Here is a 23,947-nt window from a genome sequence, read left to right on the forward strand (position 1 = left end):
TGAGCCACATGAAGGCATTTGAACTTCATCCCACGTACAAAGGGGATCCAGGGGAGGTCAGGGGCAGAGGAGGTGAGTTTTCTTCTTTTTGCTTATATGCTTCCTTTGCAAAAGATTTCCTGATTACAGTTGGAAGAGGTGTGACTCAAGGGACAGAGAAACAGCCTTGAGCAAAAAAAAGCTAAGCAGTAATGTGAAATCCTGAGTGCATACCCTGGTACAAACTTTTTTTTGTTTGTTGTTTGTTGTTATAGCTAGGTGTGGTGGCTCAAGCCTGCATGTAATTCTACCTACTTGGAAGGTCAGAACTGGCCAGCCCATGCATAAAAGTACATGAGGTTCTATCTCAATGGCCAAGCATAGCTACAGGGGAAGCACAATGGTTGGGCAAAGTGCCAAGCATCTGTCATCCCAGATGATGACAGCCTAGCCAAACCAGTATGACAATCACTGACAATATCCAAGGCAAGAAGGAACTGGGAATGTGGCTTCAGTGGTAAAGTGCTTTGCAAGTTCGAGGCCCTGAGTTCAATTTCCAGTAAAGAAAAAATAATTCTGGTTCTACTTTTTCATCACTGGGATTTGGTCTCCTATTCTCTTTGCCTCTCATTTACTCTGGCCTTAAATCATCTCATTATCAAGCCTCATTCCCTTTTTTGGTACTAGTACTAAGTCTTGAACTCAGGGCCTGGGTGTTGACCCTTAGCTTTTTCACTTAAGACTGATGCTCCACATCTCCACTTTTGGCTTTTGGGCAGTTCATTGGAGAGAAGAGTGTCACAAACTTTCCTTCCTGATATGGCTTCAAAGTGTGATCTTCAGATATCAGCTTACTGAGTAGCTAGGAACCACCGGTGCCTGGCCATAATCAAATCTTTTTAACCTGGGCCTACATAATTGGGTTTTTCCCATTGTATATCTCAAAATACTTTCCATGTTCCCTGTATCAAAAATGATTGAAAACTGCAGTCTACAAACAAGAAAAGTAATCATATTTTACCACACAGCTCAGCTGTGAATACTCACACAGTGTAAATAACATTACCTCTACAACCATCTAAAATACATTAAAGTATCATAAACTGCTTTTAGAGAAGACAAATAAAAAAGATGCCACTCTACTGGATTTTGTCTCTTTTTCTTTTTGAGTCAGGGTCTTGCTAACTTTTTGGTGACATTTCAAAGTTTAATTCCTAAGCAATAAATGGGATAATTATTGAGTTCACTTAAAATGTCAACTAGTTGAAGGATGCTGGAGAGTGGGGACAGCTGAATCCTTGCATGACAGGCCACAGTTTAAAACCATACAGTGAGAATCAGAACCAGCCTCCCTCCCCGACTGGGGGTGTGGAGACACACATCAGAATCAATGAGACTTCATTGTGGGGCTTTTCTGAAGCTGTGAGCAAAAGGAATGTTATTCCACTGAGGTGGCTGGGAGGAAAGCTAGAAAGCCTGGTGCAGATAGCAGCCACCTTGGCACCATGAGAGGAGAATCTGATAACAGAAGGAAGAGAAATGGAAAAATAACCAGGTCCCATGCTACTTTGAGCTTTGCATCAAGCAGAATCCTACAGTCTGTCTCTATACTGCTATTTCCCAAGTCATGACTAGCCCCTTCCTAATATCATCTTTGCTCTTTGGATTTTTTTTTGTCATCATGGGACTTGAACTCAGGGCCCAGGCACTGTCCCTGAGCTCTTTCACTCAAGGGTAATGCTGTATCACTTTGAGCCACAGCTCCACTTCTGGGTTTCTGGTAGTTAACTGAAGAGTCTCACGGACTTTCCTGCCCAGACTGGCTTTGAACTATAATCCTCAGATCTCAGCTTCCTGAGTAATCATGAACTCAAGCCCTAGTACTGCACATACTCACACTCTCACACACACAGAGTACCTAATCATGCTTCTGTCTCCTACATTACAGATGTGTCCTGCAAGGAAAGGCAGGGTAGGAAATGACCCACAAAGGTGGGCAGTTCCAGGCAAGTCACCTCAGAAGCAGCCAGGGACTTCTACTGGTAGAGGAAAACAAGCCATCCCAGGGCTGTTTCCTCACTGACTTAAAAATCTGCACTCCAAGGATTTCTAAATTAGATCCCTGTGCATGGATGAAGCCACAGATGTTCTCACTGAAAACCAGATCTCGCCCACATGGTGACTCAGACCCAGGGTAATTTGCTATAGCTGGGCGAGGCCCAGCTTCCCTATCTGAATGTGTCACTGTGTCAGCAGCACTGCTCAGCATTGCTTAGGATAGCCAAACCAAGCTGCTTGGAGCCAGCACACCTGGACACTGGTGCCCTGACACCACGCTGGCTGAGTCCACTGGGGGCCAATCCATTCATCCAAGCTTGTAACCTGAGAAGGATAGACAGCCTTTCCCCTTGTAGAGGGGGCCCCAGAACCAAGGGAGATAAAGAAGGGATGTTGGCTTTTTAAAAATAACTGTCCTACATATTTGACATGACACAAGCTTCAAAGGTGCCGTGGTAATGCCATTTATAAATAAACCACTTGGGTTTTTGTAGAGAGATATTGCAGACATGGTTGCACCTGGCACTGTGCCTTCAGGACAGGCTCAGCAGGAAGTACTGTCCCAGCATGCAGCTCTCTGGGCCTGAGGTTGCATAGCAGGTAACTGCCCCACACTGGACAAAGCACACTACTTAGTCTTTCAGTAGGAGGTGCAGTTAGTCACCAGTGAATCTCAGAGGAGTCTGCAGAAACCATTCATTGGAAGGGGAGGATGGGAGAGGAGTTTCAGGGTTTCCATTTTCATAAAAAAAAAGATTCTACTCATTTGCCTATGTCACCTTTATCCTCTTATGAGCATCCCCTGGAGTCTTCCAGAATGACATGACAGGTGGCATTCATGACAGGTGGCGTTGCCAGAAATGGAACACAGAGACACACACAGTCTTCCACTATGAAGTGATGCAGCCCTTGCTACTGAGACTTCTGCTCTTCCAAACTGGGAGCTTATTAAATAAGCCTCTTTATAAAGAAAAAAAGAAAGAAATGGAATGGCTCTTCTAGTAAGTCAGACATTAAAGAGACTTGTAAACTGAAAAGGCAGGGTGTATAATAGTGCATTCCGGTAACACCAGTGTTCAGGAGGAGGAGAATATGGACTTAGAATCTTACTTTGTAGTCTATGGCCATACCACCCTGAACGCGCCCGATCTCGTCTGATCTTGGAAGCTAAGCAGGGTCTGGCCTGGTTAGTACTTGGATGGGAGAATCTTACTATGTAGCCCAGGCTGTCCTCTGTGTCAAAAAAAAAAAAAAAAAAAGCAGCCAGGCGCTGGTGGCTCACACCTGTAATCCTAGCTACTCAGGAGGTTGAGATCTGAGGATCATGGTTCAAAGCCATCCTAGGTAGAAAAGCCTGTGAGATTTTTATACCCAATGAACCAGCAAAAAACCAGAAGTCTCCAAGTGGTAGAGGGCCAGCCTTAGGCAAAAAAAGCTAAGTGTCAGTGAGTTAAGCCCCACTACTGACAAAGTTAAAATTAAAACTCTCATGTAAAAACAATTGCTTTCCAGTCAATTCTTTACTTAAGAAAATGGTCATTTTTCATATATTATTTATGCTAACAAAAAAGCTTATCATCTTTAGTGACTTTAAAACTTTTTGGTCCGGTATGTGGTTGAAATAGTAGACTGACTGTTTAGCAAGTACAAGGTCCTGTGTTCAAACCCCAGACACCGAAACACACACTCACTCTCTCTCTCTCTCTCTCTCTCTCTCTCTCTCTCTCTCTCTCTCTCTCTCTTTAATTTCCAGTGTGGTAATACTGCTATGGTGCCATAAAATGAAGTACATTGTGGTAACTAGAGGTTAAAGGGCACCCAAGCTCCAAAAGTTTCAGGGTTGCTACATGTTACCAAGCCATAGCCATGACCCAATCTCAGGACTGCTCTGGTAAGACCTTACATGAACCAGGGCCATCAGTGTGCTTTCAGTAAGAGGGAAGCGGTTATTTCTCTCAGAATTATGTTTAGTCATCTGAGTTTGTCAGGGTGCAAGGCTCCATCTGGTACTGTCTTCAGCACTTCATGGCAAGCCAAATGCAATGGTGCATACCTGTAATCCCAGCACTTGGTAGAAGAATCAGTTTGAAGTCAGCCTGGACTACATAAAAAGACTTTTTGTCTCAAAAGACCATGAGCTGAGTATATAGTTCAGCACTTGCCTAGCATGTGCAAGGCCGTGTGTTCCACCCCTAGCACGGTTTGGGGGGAGAGGGGGTGATTCAGGGCCTGCCACACAAAAGGGGACCTGCTGGAATTCAATAAGCAAAACAACAAATCTACTGTCAGGAGCACCAGAGAACAGTCACCAAGCTGTACCTATATGAGCTGGGCACTGTGTGTGTGTGTGTGTGTCTATATATTGTTATGTGTGTGATGAAGATCTGAGGGCCTCGCACATTCAAGGCAAATGCTCTCCCACTGAACTACCTCTCCATTCCATGTACTTCTTTAACAAACACTTTTAAGGAAGTGCCATTTCCTTTGATAGTTTCCTATGTATAGATGAAGTCAATTGAAAACATGCATTGCTAAAGGAAGCTGTGGGCCGAGAGAAGGCAAAGAGGGCAGTGGCAGATGCCCATCCATACAGCAATGGTCATGCCCCAGTTGGAAAGAACATTCTAGACTAATGACAAAAGGATCACTGAATCAATGACTTACTGGACAGTGCTGAAGTGCTTATCTATAATAAGCTTACTAGAAACCCTGCTTTCGGAAGTCATCTGATTTACTCTTCAAGAGCACTTGTAGCAGCTACTAAAACACACACACACACACACACACACACACACACACACACACACACACACACACACAAACCCCACTTCAATATGGTTGCATGGAGAGCTGGTAAGGGCATACCACATTGTCTGACAGAACAGTCTATGAGGGAAGACCTGGTTTAGAGTTGTCATTCAACATGAAGCCACAGGTGGTGAAAAGAACTCAACTTGGCTGATGCAATCAACTTCATAAAATTTTAATTTACTTGAGCTGTAATTTAGACAGCTGCACATGGCTGAAGGCTGCTGTGTTGGGCAGCATAGGCCCAGGCCTAGAAACTTCCTTTGCAGGGATCTCTTTGCCGCTTTGTCCACTAGTTTTTCTTCTCTCAGCCCTAGCTCCTGAAGAGATGGGAGCCAGAACAGATTTGTCTCAAACTTATGATTCTCCTGCCTCAGCTGAAACTTTTTTTTTTTTGTCAGTCATGGGGCTTGAACTGGGTGCTGTCCCTGAGCTCTTTTGCTCAAGACTAGCACTTTACCACTTTAAGCCACAATGCCACTTCCAGTTTTCTGGTGGTTACTTGGAGATAAGAGTCTCATGGATTCTCCTGCCCAGCCTGGCTTTCAACCAGGATCCTCAGACCTAAAGCCTACTGAGTAGCTAAGATTATAGGAGTGAGCCACTAGCACCGGACTTGAAACTTTTTAAACTGATTTCAGACTTGGAAAAACTGAGGGGAACATGGGTGGGCGGGTAGGTGGATGGATGGATGGATGGACAAATGGATAGATATTTTCTAAGGAGGAAGAGGCTATCTAATTGGATATGTGACTTTTTCCAAAAGCATCAACAATCCCACTGTCCTTTATCATGAAGGACAAAAATTTTCCCACGTCAACATTACATTTATTCCCTCTCTCCTCTCTCTCTCCTCTCTCTCTCTCTCTCTCTCTCTCTGGAGTCCTTGAATCTGAAAAAGTTCTTCAGTTTTGGTCCTTCATGGCCTATCCTTTTGTTATTAATGAGCCAGTTATTTTGCAGAATGTCTGTTAATTTGGGAAAGACACACTTTCAAAGCATACTTTCAGGGATGTTACATAGGTACAGACTGCTAGCATGCACGTGATCAGTTAGTTATACAGTAGCTCACCAGCCAAGGTCCAGAGCCCACAAACAACCTCGCAGCTGCCCAGTGCAGCCATCAGCCCTACAGGCCTGGAAGAAGTGAGTGACATAATAGCATTATGTGCACACACCAACACAGCCAGAGACTGAGACTCAAGGATTCTTTCAGTCATGGACACACATGCTCCTAAACCCTCAGGAGTCTCAGTTAGAGGCAGCAGCATTGCTTAAACACATTGTTCTGAACTTGAGCACTGTTTCCAGGTCTCTGCCAAGAGGCGTAATATAGTTTCTCAAAATCCATTTTAGTTACTTACTTCATATGTACGTATGTGCCAGAACTAGACTTGTACTCAGGGCTTTGCACTCTCATTTGGCTTTTTTCCTCAAGGCTGGAGCCCTACCACTTGAGCCATACCTCTACTTCTGTTGTTTTTAACAGTCTCGTGAACTTTTTTGCTTTGAACTTTCTGGCTTTGAACCACCATCTTCATATCTTAGTACCTGAGTAGCTAGGATTACAGATATGAAATGCTCAGTTTAACTTATTTCTTTCACAGTTTCAGTCATTAGATTTCAGATGATTGTACAATCCATGTACACATTCATCAGGATGGTGTTTCAACCCCCAGCCAAGCTGTTAGGAAACAAACATAAGCTCTACTTTATAATGTGTTTCATAATCAAGGCAACATGGTCAGCTCACAGGCCAGCTTTGGAAAAGCTGAGCACAGCCAGCAACAGCCTCTGCTGGAAGCTGCATCCACCACCAGGACATTCCAGACAAGCAGGCTGGCTTGCTTCTTCTGCTAGCTTTCTGGTTATCTCCTTCCTGACTGCAGCTAGTCTCTCTGAGAAAAAGAAGGGACAAGATGCAAAGGAGCCAAAGTCCGCTGCTGTAACTCTGACCCTAGCAGAAGAGTGAGCCAAAAATGTCAAAAATGGTCACTTCTCCTAGTAGAATTTGTCATCTAACAGCTCAGAATTTCTTAATAGTATAGCCAAGAATTGCTTCAACACAAATAAAATTTAAAGTTGATTATGACATACATAGATTGACCAGAGTCTTGCCCATCGTGTTAAGATTGTGGGAGGACTTCATAATGCATTCAGCATGTGGTTAGATAAAAATAAAAGTCTCACATAGAAATTCAACTATGAAACTTGAGGGTAGGGATGAGGGCAAGAAAATGAGGGAGAATAACGGCATTGATCAGGATGCACTGTACACATAACCTGACAGATGAAATTGTAACTTCTTTGTACATTCAAATAAAAAAATCTAAGTCCCAGCTAAGCTCATGCCTGTAATCCTAGCTACTCAGGAGGCTGAGATCTGAGGATCACAGTTAAAAGTCAAACTAGGCAGAAAAGTACTCTTCTCTCAAATTAATCAGGAAAAAAATGGAAGTGAAGTTGTGGCTCAAGTGGTAGAGCAACCTGCCTTGAGAGGAAAAGCCGGATGAGAGTATGAGGTCCTTATTTTACACAATTTTTTTTTTTTGTCGGTCGTGGGGCTTGAACTCTGGGCCTGGGCGCTGTCCCTCAGCTCTTCAGCTCAAGGCGAGCGCTCTACCACTTGAGCTACAGCGCCACTTCTGGTTTTCTGGTGGTTTACTGGAGATAGGAGTCTCACGGTCTCTCCTGCCCCGGCTGGCTTTGAATCGCGATCCTCAGATCTCAGCCTCCGGAGTAGCTAGGATTACAGGCGTGAGCCACCAGCGCCCTGCTTATTTTACACAATTTTAAGTCCCATAGCTTTCATAACCTCAGGGCTGGAAAAAAATTGCAAAAAAAAAAAATCTAGTTTATGGGCTGGGAAAGTGGCTCAGTGGTAGAGCGCTTGCCTTGCAGGCCTGAGGCCCTGGGTTCGATTCCTCAGCACCCACATAAGCAAAAAAGAAAAAAGCCAGAAGTGGCGCTGTGGCTCAAGTGGTACAGCGCTAGCCTTGAGCTGAAGAGCTGAGGGACAGCGCCCAGGCCCAGAGTTCAGGGCCCACGACCCGACCGCCCCCCCCCCAAAAAAAAATCTAGTTTAGAAGCTCTCACTTCACAGATGAGGTGACTGACCTCTCAGAGGGAAAGTTGCTCCCCCAAGGATATACCTACTGGGTATCAGGGTGCAGATTGAAAATCTAGTCTCCTAACCCCTAATCCAGTACGCTTTCATCTTGTCAGTCTCCATAGGGGGTCTCAAAAGATGCCTCCTCCATGCCCCCAAACACATACACAAACGAGCTTCAGGATTTAACCCCTGTTCCAACCTTCACTGGCTGTATAAACAATCTCACAGTGGCTCCATTTCTCATTGACATTATCAAAGGCTACTAAGATAACCATATAAACCATTAGCACATTTTAGCATCTAGTAAGCTTTCACTAGTTATTTTACGTAGGTGTCATTAGCCAATAAATGCCAAGAGTGGGATGGAAATTAATTAACTGCATCGCAGGCATTTCACAAACATAACATTACTTAATCTTTAGCCACCCTAGCAAGATTGGCATTGCACATTGTATTTTAGAGAAAAGACAATTTAAACCCAGAAAAGCTAAAAAATAGTAACAACAACACATCCAACATGTTGTCGAGACTGTTGACTTTTTAGGAGTCAAAGGCAGAATTCAAACCCGGCTTTCCCGAGTTTTACACTTCATGCTTTTCTCCACTAGATACCATGTAGATGAGTGTTTACCAGCTCAAAAGAAAAAAAGTTTTCCTATGCTTTTCTCTTCTTCTTCCCAACTTTGGGCCTTGTGCTTATCTGGCTTGCTTACTCAGATAATATTCTACTGAGCCATGCCATTAACTCAACTTTTTATTGGTTATTTTGCAAATGGAGTCTAGTAGACTTTTCTGCCAGGGCTGGCCTTAAACTGCCAATCTCTGGATCTCAGCCTCCTAAGTAGTTAGAATTGCAAGCATATGTCACACTGGTGTCTGGCTTGTATGCTTTTTGGACTACAAGTTTCACAGTATTAAAGTATGGATTTTTTTTTTCTTTTTGGCAGTACTAGTATTTAAATTCAGGGTTCCACACTTGTTAGGCCAGCTCTACAACACTTGAGTCAGTCTCCTAGCCCTTTTGCTTTTAGTTTCTTTTCAGAGAGGGCATCAAGCAACTAGCCTTAGACCCAGATCTTCCTGCTTCTGCCTAATGAGTAGCTGAGATTACTAACGTGACTATTATTTTTTTTCAGGAAAAAAACCCCAACAATTTAAGAAATAGCAAAGAATTCCCTATGGCAAGACTTATAGCATTGCTAGGAACTGTTCTTTCTTGCTTTACTGTGGCTAGCTTATCTCAGATCACTAGGAGTGCTAACCAAAGTCCTTGGTTTGCTGGCTGGTTAACCATTAAGGTATCTGAAGAACATACTATGAAAAGTGGTTGTTTATGAAGTCTGCCCAGAAAAGGCAGGAAAAAGAGAAAGCTGATGTCCTCAGATCTCAAACCCATCTCTACATCATTGCCATGAGCAGAGCAAGTTTCAAACACAGCTCAGAATTCTCTGGTACTGCTCCCATCAGGAGGAATTTGAATTTGGACCTGTCATGCTTCAGTCAATGGAATATGACAAACACCTTGCTTTTGAAGTTCCAACGCTTAGAACGAGAAAGCCATGAAGCTTCCATGCGGCTACCTTGACACTATCATTCTGGAAGAAGCTACACACACAACCACAGGCAGGTAGAAAATGTCAGCTAATCTCCCAGTCAAGGGCCAATCACAACTATCAAGCACAGGGACCATCACTGCCCTCCTTAGATGACCACAGTCCCAGCTGACACCTGAGTGAAATTACAAAGTCTCTTCAAGCACGGTCTACCCAGCTGAGCAACTAATCCTCCCTAAACCCTGGGCTCACAAACTGTGGGCCACAGCTGCTAATGCTGTGGAAGTAAGGGGTAATTTGTTTAGACAGAAATGAAAACAAGAAGCTGGGTGTCATTCTGTAATTCTAGCACTCAGGAGGCTAAGGGAGGAGGATTGTGAGTTTTAGGCTAATCTGGGCTACGTAGTGAGACCCTGCCTCAAAGGAAGAGAAAACTAAAGCAAAGAATTAGGGGCTAGGTGCTGGTGGCTCACACCTGTAATCCTAGCTACTCAGGATGTTGAAATCTGAGGATTGTGGCTCAAAGCCAGCCTGAGCAAAGTCCATGAGACTCATCTTCAGTTAACTGGCAAAAAGCTAGAAGTGGCTAGATCTAATAAAGTACACTGGGATATGATACGTTTTACAAGACTCTAGGTTATCACACACAATAAGACCAAACTCTTAGGAGAAGAACACAAGGTGCAATGCATATGTGCATCTGATCATATAAGATAATGTGCATCTGATCATATAAGATAATATTTTATCAAAATGAACTTCAAGAAATGGAAACAAGGGTTTTTTTCCTCTTTATTGCTGTCTTTTCTTTTGTCTAATTTATTCATTTATCTGTCTTTGGAAGGGCAAGATGGGGCACAGAAATGGAGGGACAAAGGGTGAACAAATGTAGCAAGTGGTATTCACTAGACACTATGTTGGAAATGAACTATACAACTTGTGAGTGGGGACAGGAGGGAAAAACTGGGGAGGGAAGGGGTGTCCAGAAAGAAATGTATTCTTTCCTCGTACCAGTGGATCATACCTGTAATCCTAGCTACTCAGGAGGCTGAGATCTGAGGATTGTGGTTCAAAGCAAACTCCCTGAGGAAAAATCTGTGAGAATCTTATCTGCAATTAACCACCAGGGAAGTGGTGCTATGGTTCAAAGTGGTAAAGTGCCAGTCTTGATCAAAGAAGCTCAGGAACAGCACCCAGACTCTGAGTTCAAGCCCCATGACTGACAAAAAATTAAAAAAAGAAATGTACTCTTTACCTGACTTATGTGACTGTAACCCCTCTGTACATCACCTATATAATATTAAAAGAAAATTTTAACAAGCTGGGACAGGAGGTGTGGCTCAAGTGATAAGAGTACCAACCTTGAGCAAAAACACCCAGGGAGAATACAAGATCCTAAATTCAAGCTCCAGTACACGTACACACACACACACACACACACACACACACACACACACACACACACACACACACACACACACACACACACACACACACACACACACACACAGTACACACGCACACACACACAGGAGAAAAGAACTAAGAAGGATAACTCCTCCATTCTATCTCTTCTTGCAGCAAACACAAAACCAAAAATCACATCCATCTGTGGATTTCCAATCAACAAAACCAAATACGAATCCTTCAGCATTCTGGCCATGAAAGGGTGGATGGATAAAGACAAACAAATCCCATACATCATGCTTAGGTTGAGCTTGATGCCAGACAATAAAAGTGTTTATATTAAGTGGGTTTGGCCAGGGTTTATAATAAACAGCGGATATTCCTTTCATTGTCTCCTGGCTTAGCAATTCATTTTAGACAGTGCAAACATTAATATCTCTTAGATAATCCAGCAAAACATAGAAAAGGAAACCTCAAGCAAGAATAGAATAAAAAATTTTTCATCATCATCCTTTGAGGAAATAAAAGGGGCTTTGACCAGGCTCTTGTAAGAGCTGCCTAGCAGAATACTGGGTTAAAATCCATTGCAAAAACAAACATCTAGCCTTTATTATTGGGGATCCCATCTGGTGACTGGCAGATTAAGGAACTGCAGAGAGAGAGAGAGAGAGACAGAGAGAGGGAAGGAGGGAGGGAGGGAGAAGGGGGGAGAGGGACAGAAGGGGGGAGAGAGAGAGAGGGAGAGAGCGAGCCACAAAGAAGAGATACCTGGGATGCCTGCCAAAGGCTGAGAATGAGAGATGCTTATTCAACCAGCCAAAACACACATGCATACAACACTATAATAAAAGTCCCTACAATAAATGTTGACAAGGAAAAGACTTTCCTGCCTATGCTGACTTTGAACAGATCGCAGCTTCTTGAGTAGCTTGGGATTACAGGCATGAGCTGCCAGTGCCCAACTGACATTCAACTTTTTGAAGGTAATCCAAGCAGACTTCAGTACCAGACAGCCATTCCTGTGTTTAGACAACAGCTCACACAATATTTTACTACCATATAGTGAATGAGGTTGTGTTAAGACTTGAACCTGGGTTTGAAATGTGGTTTAGTGGTAGAGTGCTTGCTTAGCATGCGTGAAGCCTCGGGTTCTATTCCTCAGTACCACATAAGCAGAAAAAGCCGGAAGTGGTATTGTGGCTCAAGTGATAGGGTGCTAACCTTGAGCAAAAGAAGCTCAGACAGTGTCCAGGCTCTTGAGTTCAAGCCCCAGGACTGGCAAAAAAAAAAAAAAAGGACTTGAACCTGTATGTGCACAGTCTATCCATCCATTTATAAATGATGCAAATGCCCAAAGACAACAACTAACTTTGAATATCTAAGCTGTATTATTTGAACTGTTTCCCAGTTTTGTTTTTTTTTTTTTTTGTCGGTCGTGGGGCTTGAACTCTGGGCCTGGGCGCTATCCCTCAGCTCTTCAGCTCAAGGCAAGCGCTCTACCACTTGAGCTACAGCACCACTTCCGGTTTTCTGGTGGTTTATTGGAGATAGGAGTCTCATGGTCTCTCCTGCCCAGGCTGGCTTTGAACCGCGATCCTCAGATCTCAGCCTCCTGAGTAGCTAGGATTATAGGCGTGAGCCACCAGCGCCCGGCTTCCCAGTTTTTTTAAACCAAGCACATAAATGAGGCCTTCCAGCTATAGATCATCCTAAAATGCCACTAACACACAGTCAGTCATTGCTCTATGAATTACTACAATGGGAGCTGAACAAACAGTAATTCACCAACAAGCCCATCGCTGGCAGGGGTGTTGTATCTTCAACACAAGGAGGAACATTCAAGCTGAACTTTTTCTAGTTTTCATAGTTCTGAAAATTCCTTCCATATGAATTCATTTCTTTGGCTCATAAAGCATCTTTTTATAATAGACTTCATTCCCCACTCAAACTGCTTTGTCTATAAAAATGATAAAAGACAATCATTGTAACTAATTCCCCAAACATCTAGACATGAAAAATAAAATCACCAACACTTTCAGCAACAGCAATAACCACAGTAACATCTGAGGGTACATTTTTTTACAGTAATGCTTCACAAATTATGCAGTGACAGACTTTTGTAAAATTCTAAACCATTATGAACCAACACTTCTGCTGGTATGGGGCTTGAATTTAGGACCTAGATGCTGAATAATCTATACTTCATCATTTTATTACCTAATTTTTCCCACTAAATAGATCATGGCCATTTGTCCACACTGCCATATCATCCCTTATTACAGTGAAAGGTCACTCTTAAAGCACTAGTGTCCTCCTGCAGGGCAAAATCTTACACTGCCAGGAGCCAATACCTTCATAAGCATAGGGAAGGAAAGTAGTACACAGGATTGCATTCTACCACTACCACAAATGTCCCTAAGGCAGTCCCTCCTAAAAACATCATGAAGGTCAGTATAATTCCAGAGCTCTGTTCTTCAGAGAAAGACACCTGTATTCCTTGGGGTTTGAGACAACATCTTTCTATACAGCCCAGGATCACTTCAAACTCTTAATGCTCCTGTCTCAGTCTCCTAAGTGCTGGGATTATAGGTGCCTGCTACTACACCTCGCTTGGGTTGATATTTTTGAAGAAGGGTCTTGTTATGTAGCCCAGGCTAGCTTTGCACTCACCATCCTCCTGCCTGACACTTGCACCTGTGCGCGTGTGTGTGCGTGCTGGGTACTGGAGCTTAACTCAGGGCCTGAGCACTGTCCTTCAGTTTTTTTGCTCAAGACTGGTGATCTATCACTTGACCACACCTCCATTTCTGGCTTTTGGGTGGTTAACTGGAGATAAGAGTCTCAGAGACTCTTCTGCCTAAGCTCGCTTCAAAGCTTCAGCTATCAGCTTCCTGAGTTCCTGGGGTTACAGGTGCTAGCTACCAGCACTGTACTGACACTTTTAGTCTTTACATCTTTATGTCTTAGTTTTGTTGTCTGCAAAATGGAAGCAACTAACAGCTACCTCATAAAACTATTCTGAGGATAAGTTTACACATGCACAGGGCCTGGCACATAGTAGGTGTTCGTTATTATTAGCTGGCATTAATAAAGAGAATATAGGAGGAGATCAAAACAGAAGACATTCTGGGAGAGATACAAGCCCCATCCTCAAGTCCCCACACACTGCAGCCTTCAGCTCGCCCAAAGCCAAGACAACGGTAACCACACTATTTATGAGCATCACTGAGGATAAGGAAACTTGAAGGGAGAAGACTGCATAATTCCTTCAAGGTCAAAGATGAAGTGTCAGTCTGTTCTAATTCACCCGCTCTATCATCTATTAAGTACTTAGGATGTTTAGGCAAATCTAATGAGGCAAATCCTAATAAGGTAGGGCTGGCTCGGGGCAAGGAACTCCTGTCCACACCCCAACCCTGCTGATCAAGTGACTGCAAAGTCCATCTTGCCCAATCCAGGCCAGTGCATGCCCTCTCTCTGGCCTCTGGCCTAGCGCCAATCTCTCTGACAAAGAAAGGTCAAAGCCGATCCTGGTAGAGAAGAACAGAGCCATTGCCAGACCTGTGGCCAGCCTGGCTCCACTGGAGACTCTCCCTAGCAGGTCCCAGGCCTCCCTGAAACTAGACACCAAATCCTTCCATGCTGATGGCCAAGCTCTAGGTCAAAGCAGCTCCAGCATGGGTTTCCCAGAAGGTGCTTAGAAGAGATTTGGAGCGTGTTGTCTTTACAATCACGATGCTACAGCATCCCGTGAACACTGTCTTCCTATTATTCCCCAGCCACAAGCAATGCCATTTTGTTAGCTTGCTTCCTGTGACATGCTGAGGCCTCTCTGCATGCTCGCTTCAGTTGATCCATGCTCTCCAGGCCTCAACTTTCCATTCCAACACTGCCTCGGTGATCCCAAAGGGCCCTGTGAGGCCCTCTCCTGGCACCTTCACTCTGTTAAATCCAGCAGGTGGCAAGCTCTACAGGGGCAGGTGGTGGCTCAGGTTCCATCCACTATGATGGCCTCCGGACCCCACATAAGCTCAGCCAGGCGAGGGGCTCATGAAAACCTCAGTCACTAGGTCTCCTCTGTGAACAGAGGATGAGTCTCACCCAGACCAGCCTGGGAAAGTCTGCCACTAGGCCTAGAATTTTCAGCTTCGAGAAACTGTTACTCATCACTTCTGTACATCCCTAGTACTTTCTGCGATGCATCACTAAAATCATCCGGGACCCTCTAGACATGCACCATAGCCATGTACACAGAAGGGCCTCAGGGGAGACAGGGGTGGCTATGACAATGTTACCCTTTAATAAAAGGACATTTTCTCTTTTGACTTGTGCTAAGGATTCATTGGAGAGAGGGATTAGGCTGCTTCCAAGACCTCCTTCCCCTCCACGTCCTACCTCTGATTCCCCAAGCTTGGCACACACTTGCTATTTTCATTTCCATTTTGTGAAGAGAAAGTGTCCCCTGGTTTCTGGAGCAGGACAAAAACTAGGTTCTGGGTGCAGGCCTTATGCAACATGGGGGAACTCATGATTTTTCAAATCATCCTGCAAACTACCCAGAAAGAACAGTGAGAAATGATGATAAACATTGCCAATTAACTGCTCTGCCTCCCGAGGGAAGAGAGCAGGCTGAAAAAGAACTGCAGAATACTCCAGAAGAGTCAAACACAGTAACACAACCCTCCTCCTCCTTCCTCCAGTCCCCTGCCCATTTCACAGGCCCAGAAGAATCTATCTTGTGTGTGGGGGCACGCGCGCGCACGCACGCGCACGCGCGCGTACACACACACACACGTTCTTGGCACACAGTCCCTTCGCTGCCTTAGCCAGACCCAGCCACTTGCCACCCTTCCCCCCTCAGCACTGGCCTGGCCAGGGGGCTGGAATTTCTTTCCCTATGTGACTCTACAGCTCACACTCTGTAGACATGTTTCTGGCACGTGATATCCCCCTCCTTCTCTTTGCTCCCAGATATCCACAAACCTGCTTCCATTCTAAGTTTTTCTCCTTAGCATGTCTCACCGTGAGACCTAGCATGAATTGTGCTTGTTCATCCTTTCCTCCTCCTCTGTTTTAGGAGAACAGAACTTCTGTTTTCTCCCTGTACATCTGGCACATGATAAATGCTCAATAAATACTCGATGAATATGTTAAAGCTGATGAATCAATATGTCTGTGGGATTTATTTTCTTAACTTGGAATCACAGGCTCATAGGTAAAGGCCTAGCCTGTTAAAAGATGCCTCCCTTCACCAGCTGGGTAAGTCTGATACAAATCAGAACTAAGGAGGACCCAGCTCCATTTAGATAAGGTCAGAGCCAGACCTAGAGGCCTTTCCCTCAGCTCCTCTTTAAGCAGCCAATAGGAGAAGGATGCTTAAGGTCAGCACAGGAGCAACATCTTGGCCTGTCAATGCCTGTACAGGCCTGTGCCATGTTCTGTGAGCAAATTAGCAGCTGCCACAAATCTGTCATCGGTGCAATTTCATCAGATTAGGGAGGTGTCCAATGCCCCAGATTATCTACAAAAAGTAAGGGCAAGGACACAGCAGAGGCTATATAGGGGCCTGAAGGAGAGACAGTCAATTCTACTGCTATACAGATTCCATATTGCAAACTTGTCTACTCACTAAAATCTCTAAGGGTCATTTACAGACACACAAAAGAGCAGTAAAACAAACAAACAAAAATAGTCTTAAGCCAGGAGCCAGTGGCTCATGCTTATAATCCTAGGAAGCTGAGATCTGAGGCTCACAGTTTGAAGCCAGCCTCATCAGGAATATGCATGAGACTCTTATCTCCAATTAACCACCAAAAAGGTGGAAGCAGAGCTGTGGTTCACTGGTAGATGGCCAGTCTTGAGCCAAAAGCCCAAGGATAGCATGCAGGCCCTGAGCATAATTGAGATCCCATTTGAAAAATACTTTAAAATGGCTGGGGACATAATTCAAATGGTAGAGTACCTGCCTAGCAAGCACAAGGCTTTGAGTTTAAGAGGAGGGGGAAGAAAAGGTAATATAATCAGCTAATGGAATATGACTAGAAGCTTTAAAGAATCTAACCTTGTATTTCTCCTAGGAAAGATGGTTTGGTATTCACTATTTCAGTGGCTACAACTACCATGCATATAGTACACACCTGTTGTGAATAACAAGAATGAGCTGTACATTGAAACAGCTCACTGTCCCACATCCTGTGGCACACTCACTGAACACACATTTCCAGCTTCCTCTGCTCTGTGCACATGGGCACCCTCCTGCTCAGGGGTCCCCAGCTCATCCCTCCCCTGCCATACTTCTTACCATCAGTAATCACCCTTCATCTTACTCTCCTCAGCCCAACCCAACTAGAAATTCCCGGAGAGAAAAGTCTGTCTTGGGGCTGGGAAGGTGGCTCAGTGGTAGAGTGCTTGCCTTGCATGCATGAGGCCGTGGGTTCGATTCCTCAGCACCACATAAGCAAAAAGAAAAAAGCCGGAAGTGGCACTGTGGCTCAAGTGGTAGAGCTCTAGCCTTGAGCTGAAGAGCTGAGGGACAGCGCCCAGGCCCAGAGCTCAGTCCCCACAGCTGGACCCCCCCCCCCCAAAAAAAAAAAGTCTGTCTTGCTCACCACACCATCTGCAGTGGCTAACACAATGCTTGACAGACGTGGCTCAGAAGACCAAACAGACATCCCACACACAGTCCTCTACTTCAGGCTCGGACAACATGAGCTTGAGTTTGACAGGAAATACCTAGTAAACCTGTGCTGCCCAGGGCCACATGTGGGTATTGAGTCCAATGGAAATGTGCACCAATATGGAACATATGCACCAATGTTGAAGACTAAGGATAAAAATATAACTGTATACCAGTGGCTCATGTTTATAATCCTAGACACTCAAGAGAAGTCTAAAGACCATGGTTCAAAGCCAGCCTGGGCAGACAAATCCAATAGATTCTTATCTCCAATTAACCAGCACATAGCCAAAAGTGAAGGTGTGACTCAAGTGGTTGAGCACCAGCCTGGAATGAAAAAAGCTAAGGCCCCGAGTTCAAACCCCAGTACTAACATACACACACCAAAAAAAAAAAAAAAAAAGTCTAGAGAGGCTGGGATGTAGCCAGTCCTGTATATACTAGACAAGTACTCTACCACTGAGCTACATCCCTAGACTATTTTTATACCGATCATATTGAGATAATATTTTTAACATTCTGGGTTAAACAAAGCACATTAAAATTAATTTCAACTGTTTTCTTTTTTACTTTTTAATATGTCTACTAGGCAGTGTTTAATTTCTTTTGTGGTTTGTATTGTATTTCTGAGTCAGTCTCAATTATAACCACACCAGGCAAAGGTGCAACTCAGCCTGCTCAGGTCACTGTCAGCACGCCCACCAGCTTACTGCACCCAGGGCACCCTGTGCGTTCTGCAGCCAGGCAGGAAACACCTGTCTGGTGGCTTCCTGCCACATAAAAATACACAAATACACTCACAAATGGAATTCAGAAATCAGGGCTAAACAGAGTTGAACAAATGAACAATTTGCCAGTAGGACTAAGCAAGACAGTGGCTAGAGATAAACATAGATCAGTGTCACCAGTGCTCACCTAGCATGAATGACTTGCTGGGTTCCCTCCTCAGCACTGCCAAAATAAATCAGATGCTTTAAGAAAAAAAAAAACCTACTGGGCCAGGCACAGGTGGCCCACACCTGTTAATCCTAACTACTTAGGAAGCTGAGATCTGAGGATCACAGTTTGAAGCCAGTCTAGGAAGTAAAGTCCCTAAGACTCTTATCTCTAACAACTAAAAACTGTGCTGTGGCTCAAGTGGAAGAGGTAGTGCTAGCCTTAAGCAAAAAAGTTCAATGACTTCTGTCCAGGCCCTGAGTTCAAGTCCAAGGACTGGCATAGATGTGCAGACACACGCGCACACACACACACACTATTTCCAAATTCTATGCCCATATTTTGGTGGGGGAAGAACAGCTGGACATGATTTAGGAAACATCCAGGTCTAGTTAGGCCAAGAGAAATGGTGCTACCATGCCATTAAATCATGAGACTCTGAGTCTCCTCACCTGGAGACAGTCAAGCTGTTCCAAATACTCCAGAATTTTCTGCAATATTCTGCCAATACAGTGGCTATGGAGCTCTTGAAATGTGTTTGTGTGACTGAATAACTTTTAATATTATGTAATGTCAATATGTTTAAAGACCACATTGGACTGCACAGTTCTGGACAGGATGGGATGAGAAACAAATGTGGTGGTATATATAACTAAGCCCCGGAGTAGGGAGGCAGAGGCAGGAGGATGGTAAGTTTGAAACCAGTCTGGACTACATGGAGAGTTCCAGGCCAGTCTACACTATGAGTCCCTGTCTTGAAACAACAACAAATTGTCAATAATAATGCTCTATAGGAATGATGGGCATTTTTATTTAATGCATCAGAACTGTGAGATTCTGAGGTTTGAATTTCCCAACTTCACAAAGATACTCAATTTAACAAAAGTGAAAAAATTAAACATTCACAGAAGTTTTTTGTCAGTTGTGGGACTTGAACTCTGGGCCTTGCTGCTTTCCCTCAGCTCTTCAGCTCAAGGCTAGTACTACTTGACCCACAGGGCCACTTCCAGTTTTCTGGTGGTTTATTGGCGATAAGAGTCTCACAAACTTTCCTGTCTGGGCCAGCTTTGAACCATGATCCTCAGAGCTCAGCTTCCTTAGTAGCTAGGATTAACAGGTGTGAGCCACTGGCACCCAGTTTAATTGGCCTTTGTTGCTCTTTTCTCCTACTTTAGGAATGTTATCCCAAGGACTCCCTACATTCCATCAGACAATCCCCCTTTCCCGGATCTAAACAGGGATTGTCCACCTTGGTTTATGAATGGTCAAACCAACCACTAGTGGCAGGGACTAAGTGGTAGCTGAAAAGAATTCTAGCTTGCTTATACCATGAAATTCATACTCATGAAATTCAAGTCAAGTTCTTGTCTCAAGATTTTTCCCAGCAGGAAAGCCCTTCCCAGTCTAAACAGCTTTTTGTTGACATTAAGATAATTATATTCTACACATAAGCAGACAATAAACAAATGAGTCGGGAAGTGGAAGGGAGGGTGTGAATTATTAGCACAGGAAAGTAAAACACTCAGTGTAAGTCTGAGGAAACACAAGCATAACCACCTTTAGACATTTAAGAGATGTTGGGAGCTCATTCATTCTTCTCCATTGAATTTCAGCTATCCGCCGCACGCCCTCCCTCCCCCTGCCCTTTCAGCTTTTCCACAGACTGATATTTGGACTGAACCTGTTGTGCAATGATCTGCACAGCCGTGGGTTTTGGCCCTGTGGCGCTTCCATAATAAAATACATGTGAAATTGGATCCACATGGCTTCCACCCACAGCAGTATAATTTATTCTGTCAGACCAGTGCTGTTGCTTAACTTCCCAAGAGGGGCCTCCTGCAGGAACTCTCCTTCTAATAAAACAAAATTCACTAGCCTGGAGTCAAAGCGAACGGACACTATTTCACTAAGAACAGGGGTCCAGCTCCATACCTCCAGTTCAGTCTCCCGTCTGTTGATGTCATCTGTGGACTGATTTAACTTCTCCAGTTCACCCTAGTGAAGAAAAGAGAAGAGAAGTGAGAGATCTGTCTTTCCTTTCTAGTGTTATTTAGTAATAGTGAAAATCACCCAGCCCCATTTGCAGGAGAAAAGGGCCAGCTAATTCTGAAGGAAAGTTCTTGAGCCTGTACAGGAAGAGCAAACTGTCAACATTTCTTCTGTTGATGGTATCCTTTTTGTTAATGTCTTAAGGTCCTAGGAATTGTCCTTTAAAAGGTCAAATATGTCAAGTGTGAGCCCAATGGTAAACTCACCAGTTAAGAGATAGTTGAGTAATCCATCAAAACAGCACCATCTTGCCTTAGAAAACAATAAAAACAAGCAAGGCCAAGCCAACCCCTGGGAAATCATTAAACTAAGGACAGACTTCTAGCATTAACTTATTAGTAGAGTTCAACATTTTCCCATAAGGAGATGGGAATTATTCAACCTGTGTTTTGTTAAAATAGCTTTAATCCCTTTCTCTATCAAAATTTACAAACTGGCATTGTATAAGGAATGCCTAACATGAAGTTAACTCATCTTTACTGTGGGAACAAAGGATCCTGCTAACAGAATTCACACCCAGAGCATAAGATTTTGTTTCCAAATCAGTGATTTTAGAGAACAGAAATTATGCAAAAAGGAATCTATTTTTACTAACCTACCAAAACCAATCAACCCATTTACTCTATTTCCAACAGCTGAATTGCGAGTTCTTAATTGATCTGTTCAATTAGGGGTCCAGAATTTGCAGTGTACATAAAAAGCTAAATATATATTTTACAAAACAAAACAACAACAACAAAAAAAAAAGGTTTATGAGAAGGTTGAAAGCCAGGTCACGGAAAGGAATCTGCTGTGCTTCGTGGTGGGGGTGGAGGGTGAAGAGGTTAAGTTGTCACTGCTAGATGGTAGCCTGGAAATTGGTTTTTAATCATCCCTCTTGGAAATGGAGGCGCAGAAAGCCAGGCCATTCCCGCCGCCGCCTCCACGCGCCAGCTTTGCGCATCAGCTGTTCCCGATTTCTCTTCACACCCGATCTCACCAACAAGGAAAAATAGGGCTTTGAAGCGTTTGGGGCCGAGCGAACCTGGAGCCCAAGATCATAAACCCCTTGAGAACCTAACAATGAACCAAAGCCGGAGGCCGGGCACCTCCGCCAGGTGAGGGCTGGGTAACCGAGCACCAGCTGTGCCATCCACGCGGCAGGGGCGGGCGACGCCCACCATCCCTGCGCCCCGGGCCGCCAGGGTGCCCGCGCCAACCCGGGCACCTTGCTCCCAGAGCCAGGTGGCTGAGCAGAGCTGGCAGTGCCCGCCGCACTGCCACGATCTGGGGCTGGAGAACCCCAAACCCGCTCGGCGCTCCCGCCCCCCCCCCTTTCCCTTTGTTGCACATCTGCCCGAACCGCTGGGCACGCTGCGGAACCCCCAGGTTCTGAGGGGGGAGCCCCGCGGGAAAGCCAGGCCGCGTCCACGCGCGCACTGCGGCCTTCCCGTGGGGCTCACAGAAACGGAGATCCAGACCCTCTCTCCTCGTCCCCGGACCTAGGTGACCCGGAGGTCACCCCGCGATCGCGGCCCGTAGACGCCGCCGACTCCCGCGTCCATCCCGGCGGGACCGCGCGCGCGGCGGGGCGCCCCCACCTCCGTGTCCTACCTGGATCCGGGGGTCCACCTCTTCTTCCTCCTCCAGCCCCGGTTCCATGCCCGGGTCTTCCTCTTCCCCCTGCTTCCCGTCCCGGGCAGGCGGCGGGAGCTCGGCCGGCTCCTCTGGGCGGCTCCGCTTCAGTGTCCCGTCCATGCGGGCGGCGGGAGAAGCGCCGCAGCCGGGGCGTCCACTGCGCAACGGGGTCGGAGCGCGCCAAGGGGTCGCAGCCGCCCGGCCACCGCGGGCTGGATCGCGGGGACGCGGCTCGCCGCTGCGGAGCGCCGGCCGCCCAAGGCCGAGGGACGGAGGAAGTGGGCGCGGCCGCCCCCTTGCTGCGGAGGATGTCAACGCCTCGGCCCCCGGCCCGCCCCCGGCCCGCCCCCGGCCCGCCCGGGCCGCCAGGTCCTCCTCCCGCCCTACCCAAGGCTCCGTCACAAAAAGCCCAGCGCCCCGAAAACCTGCGGGGGGAGGCGCCTCGCGGGGCGACCGAGCCGACGGCGTGCCGCACACCACCCAGCGCCGGCGGCGGGCTGGGCGGGGGGGGGGGGGGGGGGGGGGACGATGGGCTCCGTCCCTGCCCAGCAAACTTTGGGTATTTCTACTTTCCGAAGTCACCTTTGCACACGGGTGCTCACTGACTGTGGATCAGATCCAAGACTGGCTCCGAGCCCTGAACCCAAAGCACGGTTCTTTCTCCCCGAGGGCACACCTCGAAATTTCCCCCAGAAAGGGGAACTCCAACGAATGCTCCTCTGGACATGGTAGTGCACCCTAGCTGCAGGCGTGGAGCCCGGTCCCGCCTGCCGGCTCCCAGTGTGTGTCAAGGTCCTACCTGGATAGCCAGGAAGCGTCGGGAACCCATGGGGGCTGAGAATCTCGTGAGCTGGTAGGGCCTTGACCCGTTGATGGGCACAGCTGATCTAGGGTTTATGAACAGTGAGGTTTCCTGGGGCCTTAAGCAGGGAGCCCGGGATTGCTAGACCACCATCATAAAGGGCCAAGCAGGGAAGGGGCCTGTTTATGTGCTTTACAAATGTCAGGGCCACTGTGACGTCAGGGAGCGCGAGGTCAGACAATGGGGAAGAGAGTGCCAATCACTGCTAATGTCTGCGTCATAGGAATTAAGACTGCTGGGTCATAGGGAAGCTCTGTTTATTTCTTTTAAGGAACCTCCATACTGCTTTCCCTAGATTGAGCAAGTTTACATTCCCACCAACAGTGTGGTAGTGTTCCCTTTTGGCTAAATCCTCACCAGCATCTGCTATTGTTAGTTTTCTTGATAATGGCTATTCTAACTGGGTTGAGGTGGAATCTCAGTGTTGTTTTGAATTGCATTTCTTTTGTAGCCAGAGGTGTTGAACATTTCTTCATGTGTCTATTGGCCATTTTTACTTCTTCTCTGAGAAGTCTCTCTTTAAGTCGTTAGCCCATTTATTGTTTGGTTTGCTGAATTTTTGCTTTGTTTACCGAAGCCAAGATACAGAATCAACCCTGATGCCCCTCAGCAGACAAACGGATAAAAAAAATACGGATTAAAAAATGTGATATGTATACATACATTTACATATATGTATATACACACATATATACACACAATGGAATTCTACTCATCCATCAGAAAGTACCATATTGGAGTTCATTTCAATAAGCATCATTTTATATAGTCATATGCACATAACTATTGAAACATTGTGATCCTCTCCTAAGAATATCCTCTTTGTTCTCACTGTGTGAACTCCAAGAAATGGAAACAAGAGGTTTTCTTTATTGTACTGTTTACAGATT

At 45.5% G+C, this 23,947-nt stretch overlaps 1 protein-coding gene across 2 annotated transcripts in view; it reads right to left on the reverse strand.

The window, feature by feature from the left end:
* Positions 1–23,039, reverse strand: part of Sh3bp5 (SH3 domain binding protein 5) — an 84,047-nt gene extending 61,008 nt beyond the window's left edge. The window contains exons 1-2 of one of the 2 annotated variants that reach the window (XM_042679834.1): positions 22,995–23,039; positions 20,462–20,524 (exon numbers count right to left, since the gene is read on the reverse strand). In XM_042679834.1, coding sequence (XP_042535768.1) covers positions 20,462–20,524; positions 22,995–23,024 — 93 coding nt within the window. In that variant the 5' untranslated portion in view covers positions 23,025–23,039. Of the gene's footprint in view, positions 1–20,461; positions 20,525–22,171; positions 22,433–22,994 lie in introns of those variants that run through there. The other variant, XM_042679832.1, reaches the window with a different exon arrangement.
* Between the last annotated feature and the right edge of the window lie 908 nt (positions 23,040–23,947).

The sequence above is a fragment of the Dipodomys spectabilis genome, unplaced genomic scaffold (genome assembly GCF_019054845.1).
Source record: "Dipodomys spectabilis isolate Male_0828 unplaced genomic scaffold, ASM1905484v1 ptg000054l, whole genome shotgun sequence".
Lineage (NCBI taxonomy): Eukaryota > Metazoa > Chordata > Mammalia > Rodentia > Heteromyidae > Dipodomys > Dipodomys spectabilis.